This window comes from Parus major, chromosome 12, assembly GCF_001522545.3.
Source record: "Parus major isolate Abel chromosome 12, Parus_major1.1, whole genome shotgun sequence".
Lineage (NCBI taxonomy): Eukaryota > Metazoa > Chordata > Aves > Passeriformes > Paridae > Parus > Parus major.
Genome location: NC_031781.1, coordinates 6,940,306 through 6,953,131, shown reverse-complemented (window position 1 = coordinate 6,953,131; position 12,826 = coordinate 6,940,306). Strand labels below are relative to the sequence as shown.

Below are 12,826 nucleotides of genomic sequence, written 5' to 3'. Positions count from 1 at the left end.
GCCAGAATTTATTCCTGCTTGTACTGTAAAACTGCATTGCAGTTTGTAATGGCAGTGTTTGTCTGAAATGTGAAGTGAGTACCCAGATTTTTTCCGTTTCATGCCATCTATAATCTCTTTCTTGTTGTACTTTGATGAAGAAACGGCAGAAAACATTATAAAAGGCACAATGTGCGTAGGGGGTAATAAATCTGCTGGATGCAGATAGTCAATGGCTGCAAGTCATAATCTAAAGCTTTGCTCTTAGCCTCCTACCAGTTTTCATTATCAGTGAAAATTGCTATTAATGTAATTCGATAGCATCATGTCCAAACAGCTCTGCACTCATACATTTCATACAGCTGTCAGAAGATGATAGACATTTAGCTTCAAGGTAAAGCCAAAGTTTGAATGTTCCTGCTTTTTATCTCTGAAGCTTTGTTACTTTAGAAGATAATTATCTAATTTTGTGACCAATGATGTGTTCCCAACACATCAAATTTTAATACCCATAGTATGTAGATATTTTTGTGTCTGTGTTTTGAAAGTTAGCAATTTTAGATAGCTTGAGACAAAATCTTCAAAGTATATTGAATAGCCAAGTATTAAAATGGGACCTGGAGGAACAATAAGAGCACTGCATGCTGGGGCCCTGACCAGAGTTTTCACAATGCATTCGAACAGCATTTTCACTATGCTATTACCTAACAGGCTACACATATTATGACTGCGTAATTTTGAATCCCACTTTTTAGCAAAGCAAGTCAAATCCTTGTTTGTCTATAAAAGCACAAAGAAATCCCTTGACAGCGACTGTAGAAGAAAGTAAAAATAGACAATAAGACATAAAACCTTTTGCCAGCTGACAGACTCCTCCTGTACAATAGTAAGTTCACTTAAGATACAGGGAGGGGATAAAGATAATAAAAGAACTGGCTAATAAAGCAACTGGGAGCTAAATGGCTTTTCTTAGCCCTAGATTAGAAAATAAATTCCTGTGTTACCACGACAAATTAAAAAGTCTTCTCCTATTCATGCAATCAGCTAAGTGGAAATTACTCTTGAGACTTCATAATTATGAGAACTGTTACATATTCCTATTGTGAGTGGTAAAAAGCCCACCTGAATGTCAAACAGCAGAGAGCTCAGTTTAAGAGTCCATAAAGCCACTGAGAACTATTTTTAAATAATAGGTCAGAAAAAGTGTTGAGACCTGATGAAGCAACTAAAAAATTCCGTAATGTTGACTATGACTGGGGCCTGAGGAATGCCTGACAAAGGGCTGTGCCTTTCCCTGCCTTCCAGGAGATTATGAAGATGATAAACCAATGATATTTAGGGAGGTAGAAGTGACATTCAACAGTCAAATCAAAATGGGAAGTTCCAGCTCAAGTAACTTCTTGTCCAGGCTAGAGACAAGCATTGGAACCAAAGAGGTTGTGGTAATGCTGTCCTTGAGGGTTTTGAAGATCAGACTCAAAGACCCAAGAAATCCACATTGATTTTAGCTTTGACCCCACTTTGAACAGGAATCCAAGTTTAAACACCTTCTAAATCCTGTTCCAGAAGTAGTTGTTCCATGAGTCCAGAAATAATGAAAAACAGAGTTCCATGGTGGAAGTCAGGAAGACTTTGTATAGAGAGGATGATGGGTGTTGGTTTCCAGAACCAGTTTTGTGGAGTCATTAGTGTCAAATGCAAAATTCTCAATTCTTAGAGCATAATTAGATTTTTTTAATTCAGTATCACTATATTCTGAACAACATTAAAAGAAATCTACTCAACTTGCACACTATAGAGGCATGGTATCAACAGGACATGTAATCCATCAGCTGCACAAAATTCAGGGAAGCCTGTCAAATCCACATTTTGAGAGCACCGAGGAAAAGCATTTTATAAGACTATTAGAAGCTCTTCCACCCTTTCCTAAAAACTAAGAGGAATGCTTCAAGGAAATTACTGTCAGCCATACATATGAGAAACTTTACTAATCCACAGGATCCACACATTAAGTCCTGATATTCTGAATTAATTACACACACACTTCTCACTTTATATCCCCAATCTTATGATGTAGATTAGGCCACCTTTTAGTTTGGTTTGTTAATGGACCTGAGAACAATTTTTTCCTTTATCTTTTAAATCCTTAACTTTGGTGCTCTAAGATCTCAATCAAGAAGGATAAATAGAAATAACTATCTCAAAGTGCCTCCTGTACTATAAAATTATTTATGCAAAACATATTTGGCATCAGGTTCAGAAGAAAACATTTCTCTTTAGAAAATATGTCCATATAAAAGCAGAAAAATTAAAATGAAAGATAAATAAGGTGGTTCAGAAAGAGGCAGAGAAACAAAGACAACAATTAAATGTGTCAAGTTAAGAAAAGTTAAAGCAAAATACACAAGTAGGGGCAGGTACTTTGAGAAAGAAAACACCTTCTGAGAGTTTATAAATTGTTTTTTATCACCTCAGTGAAATGCATTGGTTTGACTCTACAGCTCTTTCAGTAATCTTGACAGACAGAAAATATGTTTAGAAGAAATCACTTGTCAAACTCTTTTGATGAAGAATCACTACAAGAGCCTATATGCTTTGAAGACTCCATCCAACCAACCAACCAGGCTTCACAAAAAGAAGGAATCCTTCAGGAAAATTCTTCTCAAGAATAAAAACAGTGAAGAACAAGCTTCAGCAAGTTTCAGCTGCTGCTAACAAAGCACTAGAAGCTGTGGCAGGTACACAAGGAATCAACCAGAAGTTTACCTCTTTCATTTCCGTCTTTCTCACTGGGACACCTTGAACAAGGAACACCTTGAAAAGCTCACCCTGCTGATATCATGTGGTTGTCAGGCCTGAAGCCCAACAAGAGATGATCTGATCAGTCTACATCTTTTTTCAACAAGTTTAGTCTATTATAGCTGACATATTTATTCCTCTGTGGTAAAATTATATTTTATTAAGATCATTTGTTTGTGTGCTTAAAAGGGGAGGGGAAAACCAGCAAACCTTCATCCAGCCTGGCTCCCTGGCTACCCTGTACAGCACTGACAACTGTGTTTATAACCTGTTTCTGCTCTGAAAAGTGAAGGACACCCCAGCTATGCCTTAAGGAGATATAGACACAAAGATTAATAGCACGTAGATACAGACATCAAAGAAGAAATACAACTACTGTTATTGATGATAGTCCAAAATCAAGGATGTAGCTCATCTTCCTAACATAAGGCAGTTCATCACAGTCTACATAACGGCCAGAAACCTGTTCTGAACAGCCAACCTGCAAGAGATCCACACTGTTCTAGGGTTTTCTCTCAGTAAAATTAAGTAATTAATTAATTAAATCAAATCAATAAATAAATAAAGTGATAGTAGCAGAAAAATTAATTCTTGTGTTTTAAGACCAGTTCTTGAACACCTACCATGGATATGGAGAACAAATATTTACTGCCCTATTTTTGATATGCTGGATGCAGAATCTGTACACTCCTATATGGGGTGTCTTGAGCAGTCACAATCCCCTCATGTCTTATATCATTGTCTTTAAAACCAGTGTACTGGTTCTCATTTATTACATGGGTAACTTCACATGGAAACTCCTGGGAGAACTGAGGGCAGGATATTTTCATAATTATGTGTCTCTGGAATTAATCACTTAGGCTAGCAAGACCCTTACAGACTTCTTTCCAACTATGATTTTAAAAGAAGTGGCTTTGCAAAGATTTCCTTTTTAAATACAAATCTTGCAATTATTTGATCACACACTCTAAAAAAGTACTCCAGCTTTACACAAATTAACTTGGTGGATGCTAAGCAGGATCATAAAAACATCCATGTAATTTTTCAAAAACATTATATGTAAAAAAAACAAAATGGAACTTCACAAGAACTACATTTTAATTATTGTATTTCATTAAAACCTGTCAGTGACGCTTCTACGGAAACTAAAATACCATCTACCCTATCAATATATAATTTGTGCTGTAAAATGTGTTAGCACTTATTATCAGCATCAAAAAACTGTCCCCTACAGAACAGTAATGACATTTGAAAGTGTGGAGTATTGATTAGCAGTTACTTAAGAGTGAATCACCACTACCATACAGCATCTATTCATGCTCTACATACCTTCACTGTCGAGATAATTTGCATGGAGAGCAGCTCCTTTCACCTTGAAACGTAAGCATTTTTCCAGTACAGGATGTGAAAACAAACAACCATAAATGCATTAAGCAAGGGAATTAGCATTCGCCTCCTTCCAAGATCTGACGTTTTCCAGTTGGATTGTCTGCTCAATAATTTCCATATTAAAAGACATTACTGAAAGTGTAGTGCAGGTATCACAAACTTACTAAAGCCATCTCATATTCCTCTCACATTCTACCAACAGAACTTTTTTACTTTCAATAATACAAGAGGATCACACTCTGCTTGCAAAACCCAGAAAGACACAGAGCATAGTGCAAAATAGAGAGCGCTGAAGGAAACAAAACATGAATCCAGCATTGCTTTCCTTTTAGACTAAGTAAAATCTAAAACATGATGTTTGACATTCAAGCTGCTTTGACTACATTTTAAAACCATTACCAACACCAAAAAAATTATTACTCCTGCCATAACGTTCAAACAGGAGGGAAGAGTACAATTCAAGGTCCAGTTCTAACTTCACAGAAGAGAAATAAAATTTTCAAGTACCTCCAGAAAAGGCAGAAATTTATTATAAAAAAAGAAAGCCAAGGAGAAAGAGAGAATATAGCATTCAAAGTTTGATAAAACTAACCCTTTCCTCTACAGATCAACCTACTACCTGCACATTAGCATGGATCCCACCAGGTTTTCCAACCAAATGCATTATTAACATAACAATGTGTTTGATTTCTTTAATTCTTGAACAAAGTTAAAATATCTGTCCAGAATAATTTGCACATCTTTATGTCTGCAGATAACAATAAACATTTCAAAGCACACTGAAATGTTCTGTACCTAGTTTGGCATGGAGAATAATCTTGTCATTCATGTAGCCCAAAGATCTGTAGGAATTAAAGGGGATGGAGATTCAAGCTCTGCAAGTTCTAAAACATCATTTGCATTAATCATCAGAATTACACTGGCTTAGGATTCTCAGACATATATTTATTTTATTTTCTAAGGTTTGATTCTAAGTCAGTGCTAGGAGATTCATACTGCATAAACCAGACTTCAGGAGTCCAAATTATGATGAGTTAACTCTGAATACAGTTTTTGGTAAGTTCTACACCATTTACCTGGGTGGTGAGTTTTGAATTTGGGTTTTGGGGTAGGTGTCAGCTTTGGTTGGTGGGGAGAAGGGAGTTGTTGCTGTTGATTTGGTTTCTTTGCAGGGGGTGGTGGTATTTCCTTTGATGGGTTTTTTTGTACTTTTTGATTTACAGCCATATGCCTATAGATTTCATTGATAATTTTTCCCTTTTTGATAGAATAATGTATTATTTTTGCTATTCAGAATTGTTCAGCTGGCAAAAGTTTAAATTGATATCAAAAAAATGGTCCATGCCTATCCTTTAACCTGCATGTCTCAGTCCTACTTGACCCTTCCTTCAAAGCAGTCATTACAGTGTCTCAAGTAAAAAAACAACCTACAAAAACCAAAACCAACATAAGGCTGAATAAAAGAAAGGCAATTAATGTCAAGATGATTGCACTAAACTTGCCTAAGAATTTAAGTCACTATTATACAATTTAAACTAAAGATAGATGTACTGTATGAATCAGATCCACCAGCTGAATGCTAATTGATCTAAATCACCCCATTAGATTAATTTTGTGCTGACATTTCCACAGTTGCAAGAAACTACCAAGATCCAGCACCCCATCCTAGTCAGGGAGATAAAATGCAATTCTGCATCTTTAAAAACAGGAATGCTCTCCTGTCTGGAAAACCTGCTCAGAGAAAACAATAGTTTGAGGACTCCCAACACAAGGAAGGATGTGTTGAAGGAGGCAGGCAGATGCAGACTCCAGCCTGCTTCAGACCAAGGCAGGCAGTGCTTACATAACACTGAGGGCTCCAGCAGACAGCTTACATAAGGAAAATCTGAAGGGGCCTTAAACAAGCTTCTCGTCAGGATTAAACCACTGTGGAAGACCCAAGAAATTAAGGGTATTTTCACCTGGAAACCCTTCCTACCTTTGCAATAAATAATATTGATGATTCAGGATGAAATGAAGTATTATCATAGCTCAGAATATATTTTTAAGAAGAGTAGTCTCATCAAAAGGAACCTGAGAAAGCATAGACCACGCTGCACTTTCACACAAACAGACACTGCACTGATTTCAGAGCTTTCCTGTATCACAGCAGCATTCCCCAAAGCCTGTTTTCCAAAACTCTAATTGCAGCAGCTGAAGTGAATGTGTTCCTGGCACCTAACCCTTGTTCTGCATCCCATATTTGAAGCCTGGCTTTGCCAGTGGGCTACACTCTCACATTCAGTACAGGACCCACTAATCAGAGAGTGTCTACAAAACAAAAAAAAAATCTAAGATTTCAGGATTCAAATAAGGCAGATGTCTTTTGACAGTCTAAGAAAAAAAACAGCACCTAAGAGAGGATTAAAATTAATTCTTAGGCCCCAGTAGTATTTGCTAAGTAGGTGAAGAGTATGAACATCTCTACAGCATCAAGGAGCCTCTCCAAATCTATATGGAAACTGTAAAGCCTCCAGAAACCAGACAAATTAGGAATAATACAGTACAATTTGCTTCTGGATGTTTTCTTGTATACTTAACGGTGTTCCATCTCTTAGAAAGCAAGGAGTAGAACATTTTTTTGAGTGCCAATTTTGTCTAAAACCTCATCATAATTTCTGAAATTACTTACTGAACTATTATTTTCCAAGCAATTTGAAGCATCTGTATTTCATCTAAAGTCAGTTTTGGGAAAAGTCCTATACCCCTGATACTTCTAGGAGGCATAACAAAATACTTGAGTAAGATTATCATAATGACATAAAATAATGAAACATTCAATTAAGATATGGGAAATGGTGGATTTTAGAAAAAATACTTTTAAATATTCTTATACATCTTTTACAAACTCAAGAGGACACTGGTGCTGGTCACCCATTTGATGGTCACAGTACAGAAAGACCTTAAGAATTGCAATAACTCCATCAATATTCACAACTGTAAACTGGCAAAAAAAATTCTTTACTGAGTATCTCACTTGAATTAATTTGCTCAATGAAATTTTAGCGTGGGTCAAATGACTCAATGTGCAAAACATTTGGGCAGTAGAGACTGTCAATCACGCCTCGACTGTGAGCGCATCCCTCTGAAAGCAGAACTCACCGTGTGTGCTGACAAAATGAATCAAGTAACCTTTACATTAATTTTTCATTTAGCAAGCCTGTATTAAGCTAAATGGCACTCCCAAGCAGTTGACAGTTGAGGAATCTATACTGCCCAGATCCATAATCATGCACACATTTTACATCTTCACTTCTTTAAGGATGCTTAATTCATAATCAGGAAATGTGGGCTCCTCCGGTAATATCAGAAGTCTCACTGCTTCTAAAAGTGGAATCTTGACTTTAAAATGGCATGAATTCTGATCACCCAGAGATCATAGTAAATACCAAACATATTCTTGATGCCTGGCTAGTGGGGAGGGAGAGGGTGGGAAAGAAAGGCATTTGTTTTTAGAGTTCCCCTGTGCTATCACCTCCTTAACTGTTGTGACAACCTCTGTCACTGACTTTGCATGTTAGAAATACTTGCACCCTTGAAGTTTGGTATGTTTCTATTCACAGAAGAAATATACTTTATAACAATACAAAATAGTACATGCTAAAGTCAGCTGTCATCCAGGCTTGTTTGCCACAATCAGCACCAGGATACAGCAAGCTTAAATGGACAGAGACATTTTGAAATTCTAAATAAAAGAAAAATCGACAGACATCTTATAAAATCTACTGTAACCAGAAAGAAGAAAAAAAGAAAAACAAAACAATAGCCTATATGACAGAGTAATAAAAATGCTCTAAATACCTGTCAAACCTGTGTTTTGTCTTTTCTTTTTCATTAAATAATGAAATATAATATAAGCAAGAAAGAAAAACAAAATAGCTTGGAAAGAGCATACACTGTGCACCTTCAAAAACAGGAGCACAGACTGGTTAGTGAAACAGAAAGGATGCTGATGAAAAGGTAAAATGAATAGCTTCCAATTAGCTACAATTATAACAACCAATAGGAAGCAATCTTGCTACTTCAGAGGGAAAAAGCACATTACAGAAGGGATGACAGCAGCATCTACTATGAGGAGGAGAAGGAGGATTAAGGATTCCATATTGATTCTTTGTGGATTTTAGCTTGATTGCCATATACAGTACATTCCATATTCTTCCAGCAAGTGTTGGGCTCAGTACTGGGTAGGTTTCATTCCTAAAGTCATTTTTGCGCAAAAATGGCTGCGCATGGAACAGCTCCAAAGTTAAATAAAGATGCTAGTTTGTTATGGCCCAATAAAAATAAAAAAAAAAAAAAGCTTTTTAATAATACTTGATTACAAATTAATCCAAACTGAAAGCTCCATCTGTTTTATGAATTTAAGGTGCTCATAAAAAACAGTGACAATGTAAGACTACACAGACTTTGAAAAATGTGAGCTGGAAGTATAATAAATACTGAGTGTCCAGATTTTCATAATAAAATCAAAGTTTTCCCAACATACTGAAGTGAAGCCATTTAAAGGCCTTGAAAGGCAGTAAGAGACCGCAAATATTTTTGTTCTTAATAGCTCTGTATTTTCACTTAGTGAAATTCATGTTTTACAGTCCTGGGTATAAAAATCTGAAAAGACAAGCTGCTATAGAACTCATATGTCTTTAGTAATTACTAAAGCCAGTTGGTTTCATTTTAAAGGATAGCACAAGCTTTTTATTTCAGCTGCTACACGTACAGTTATATAATTTCACACATATATAAGCCTTCCGAAATAAATGCTACAAGCTCAAGGAATAATTTCTTTCTCTATCAGACAAAAAATAAAATTAGTGCTACTCAGAAATAAAAATCATGTCTACAAAATTCAGCAGAAATTTAATACATGGCTTGAATGAGTGTTTTGATCAGTGAATGTCTCAATGTTTTTCCATTTACATATTGCATTTTGAGAATCCCGTATAATAAATGTCCCAAAATTGCAGTCTCAATCTAACATATTCTTTAGTCTCTCATTTTTTTTTGTAACTGTTGCAAAAATAAACTGTCCACAATACAAAAGTTTACTCTAGGTTGCATATTTAAATTAAACAGAGTCCTTGATATATAGCTAATACTCAAATCTGCTTTTTCATTACCCTCTGCCCCAATTATTCAGACTTATACCAATTTCTCAAGTTTTTTGCTATACTTCACTACCTTATTACCCAGCTGTGCAGCTGAGCAGGAAGATAACCACATTCATTCCTCTTATCTGTAATGATGTAATACATCTCAGCACTGGGTTGAGATGATTGGGGGAATAATGGCATTGTAAAAACTGCAGAGATGGCAAACAACAGTGCAGCCGCCTTCTCTTGATACCGTGCATTGTGTACACACAGCCCAGGGTGAAAATAATACAATATGCACTAATTCTGCTCCTTGGATGAAGTTAACATTTTTCATAAGAAACAGCTGTTTCTGCACAGAAACATCATCATCATCATCATCATCACCACAATGCAGCAACCAGACTGAACACCCGCAACCTGGGCTGAAGCCTAGGCTACAAGAAATGAGTGCTGGAGTTTACTTTCCAGTGAAAAAAAACAGTCATCCAAACAGAAAAATATCAGGTTAAGCAAGGACTCTACAGATAGTGCAGTGCAATGCAAAGAGTCATCAGGGACTAGTATGCCATACAAAAATAGATCATGGACAAAAGCACGTACAGCACTGCTTTCCTGTTCATTTAAAAAATTAAATCTGCCTCCATTTTCTCTGTTAAAACCTTCCTTATTACAACCGAAGAAATCCTTACCTTCTGTAGGAGCTGAGAACCTGAGTATTTGGCTGCAATAGATTTGATCTCTCCACCAAATGCTGAGGCCCAGAGCTTTACCCTGTGAAGAAAAAAAGAGACAGGAAGAAATGTAATACACATGTCATAGCAAGCAACAGAGACTGTAACAGCTTCAGCTGCACTCAGAAGGAGCCGAGCAATTTTGCATTAGAGAGCTCACTAAGGAAGCTAAGCACAGCAAAAGATCAGTGAAGCTGTACAAGTATAAGCACAAACTAGACCCCATGCTAAGGTAAGGCCTCTGATATGAAACTACCAACCTGAACCATTAAAATTTAAGGAATTAACTTGCACAGAAACATCCTTCGGTACGTGACAGATATCAATTGAAAGGAAAACAGCAGATAAAATGGCAAAACAGTTCTGAATGATCAATTCCCACATGATAAAGAGTTAACAGCATCAATTTCAGTAAATGCAAGCACTTAAAACTCAGTGGCCACATGCTCCACCAACACATGCTCCTACAATAAAATCAAAGTAGTGCCAAGCATCTTGGAGACAACCACTTCAAACACAGCTGACAGAGGAGCAAAGGTGCCCTGGAACAGTCAAATATCTGCAGTACAAAAACAGGAGAACTTGAGCAGCCAAGTTCTCATCCTTGAACGTGGTCCTGAGAGGAATAGCATGAAAGCACTTACACTGACAAGGGGATCTGCTGCTCCGATCCAACCACATCCACTAAGGCTGTGTTAAAAGCTGTCCAGTAGATCAAGAAAAAACCCCCAAAAGCCCGAAGATTTAGGTTCTCTGGCATTATGCCTCTCTGTGCCTGGAAAGGTTTGGGGAAATTCAAGTGAAGCTGAGTTCAGCAGCAGTGGGGTTTTGCTTTTAAAAGCTTCTTTTCCCCCACCCTTACCCTCTTCCACTAGAAGGGGACACTGGAACACCGGAAAAGAAAAATTCAAAGCTCCATCCTCATTCCTCCAAAGTATGACCCTCTCTGTGTAATGGAAGGAGCAGACCAGAAGCGAAGCTCTAATGACTTGAAAACTATTGTGTCCCTGGTAACAGCAAAGCGTTTTCCAGCACTACTGCAGCCACTTGCATGTAGTTCTTTACAACTCCGCAGTCAGCAGTGTGCTGAAGTTACTTCAGTGACCTACTGCTGCTCCAAAGTGCCCTTAGCAGCAAGAAAGCAGACTATTGATTCCAACTGGGGAGGCTGTCTTCTTGCAATTACTGCTCACTTTGCAAATGGAAAGCTGCCTAGAGTTGTCCTTTCCCTCGCCGACAAGCTCCAGCCTTCATCCCGGGTGCAGGCAGCCAGTGCATTGGTTCGGCGGAGCGGGAGCAGCAGCCTTTTAACGGGATAGCGCCGAGACAGAGAGGCAGGCACGGGAGGAGCTGGACCAGAGGGAGGGCACGGCAAAAGCAGAGAAAGTCTGGAGGAGCTGAAAGTGTAGTTGAGCCCTTCCAGGGAGGCGAGAAGAGAGCGCTGCACATTGCCGGGGGCTGAGCCTGGGAGGGCTCGGCGGGGCTGGCAGGGGCGGGGGCGTGGGGCCGTGCACACCCACCGGAGCCAGCTTCAGGCAGGGCAGAGCTGGTGACAAGCACCTGTCTGTCACACAGCCCGGCGAGGCGAGGGCTGACCGGAGCTCGGCTGCCGGCAGCAGCATCCCGGGGCGGGCGGAGGGAGCGGAGCGGCGGCCGCAGCTCCCGGAGCATCGGGCGGCAGCGGCAGCGAGCCCCGGCTCTCGGCCAGGCTCGCACATTTCAGCGGCTCCTGGCGAGCCCGTCCTTGGGCATAAAGGCACGTTTGCTGCTTCCTCCCACGCCGGAGCACTGCAGCAAGTCACTCGCCGAGAGCTCGGGACCAGCACAGGCTTATGAATGAAAAGAAATGCAGCATAAGTAAATCAATGCGGGCTGACTCCAGCCTATGAATAAATTATTAATTTGTGCTCAAAGAAGAATCCGCTTGATATAGCAAATATAGGATTACAAGCTCCTCCACTGAGAGAGCAGCGTACCGAGCAGGAGGGATTGGTCCAGGTATTTTTTGTTGTTGCATTTTAAAATGTACCCCACCCCTCTTTTGCTTTTATTCTTCTCCCTGTGCTTTTTTCTCACCGTCTTCTCCACTAAATGTGCAGACTTAAAATAGCAAGTGAACTTTAATGTAAACAAGTATGGCAAGACCATGATCTGAGCATGGGCTGAGTCATCCTTGCATCCTACAATATAGCTCCGGTGTCCGCTCCAGAATTCTAGTTTCTTCCCTCAGTAGTTATAATTAAGACCTCAGAATCTTCCCTCTGCCTTTGTACACTGTTCTTATCTTAACATTTTCTGTCTCGAAGCTCGAGATGTAGTACCTGTATTTCTTTGCACATTAGCATCTCTAAGAGCACTGAACAGTTTGCTTTAAATATCAAAACCTCTATTCAATACCTAGCTGACAAAAGCTTCCTGCTTTCTCAGAAGAAACGAGAAGTTTAAAGATAGAAAGACTAACAGGGGAACTGTGGAGAACAGAGTAGCACAGCACCCTGCAACTTTCACCACCCACCAGGCATCCCCACCAGGAACAGTAAATAGATCACATTTCTCTCTGTACTAATACCTTTTTATGAAGACAATAAAGAAAAAAATTCTTAAAAGGAACATTTATTTTGTGTATTACTGAACCATTTTGAAAGTCATGTTATCTGCTGTTACTGTGGGTTTCCTAAGCAGTGTTTTAAACATGCTACCATGTCACCAGGTGTTCAGCTTACCTACAGGCAGAAATGTAAAAACGCACATGGCTGACTAACAGTATATAATCAATTATGTGCTCCTTTGAACATATTA

At 38.8% G+C, this 12,826-nt stretch overlaps 1 protein-coding gene across 4 annotated transcripts in view; it reads right to left on the bottom strand.

Moving 5' to 3' along the window:
* Positions 1-11,497, bottom strand: part of CACNA2D3 (calcium voltage-gated channel auxiliary subunit alpha2delta 3) — a 385,680-nt gene extending 374,183 nt beyond the window's left edge. For 2 of the 4 annotated variants that reach the window (XM_015641179.3, XM_015641181.3), the window contains exons 1-2: positions 10,672-11,495; positions 9,986-10,067 (exon numbers count right to left, since the gene is read on the bottom strand). In XM_015641179.3, coding sequence (XP_015496665.1) covers positions 9,986-10,067; positions 10,672-10,787 — 198 coding nt within the window. In that variant the 5' untranslated portion in view covers positions 10,788-11,495. Of the gene's footprint in view, positions 1-9,985; positions 10,068-10,671 lie in introns of all 4 variants that reach the window. The other 2 variants (XM_015641180.3, XR_001523933.2) reach the window with 2 other exon arrangements.
* Positions 11,498-12,826: the final 1,329 nt, after the last annotated feature.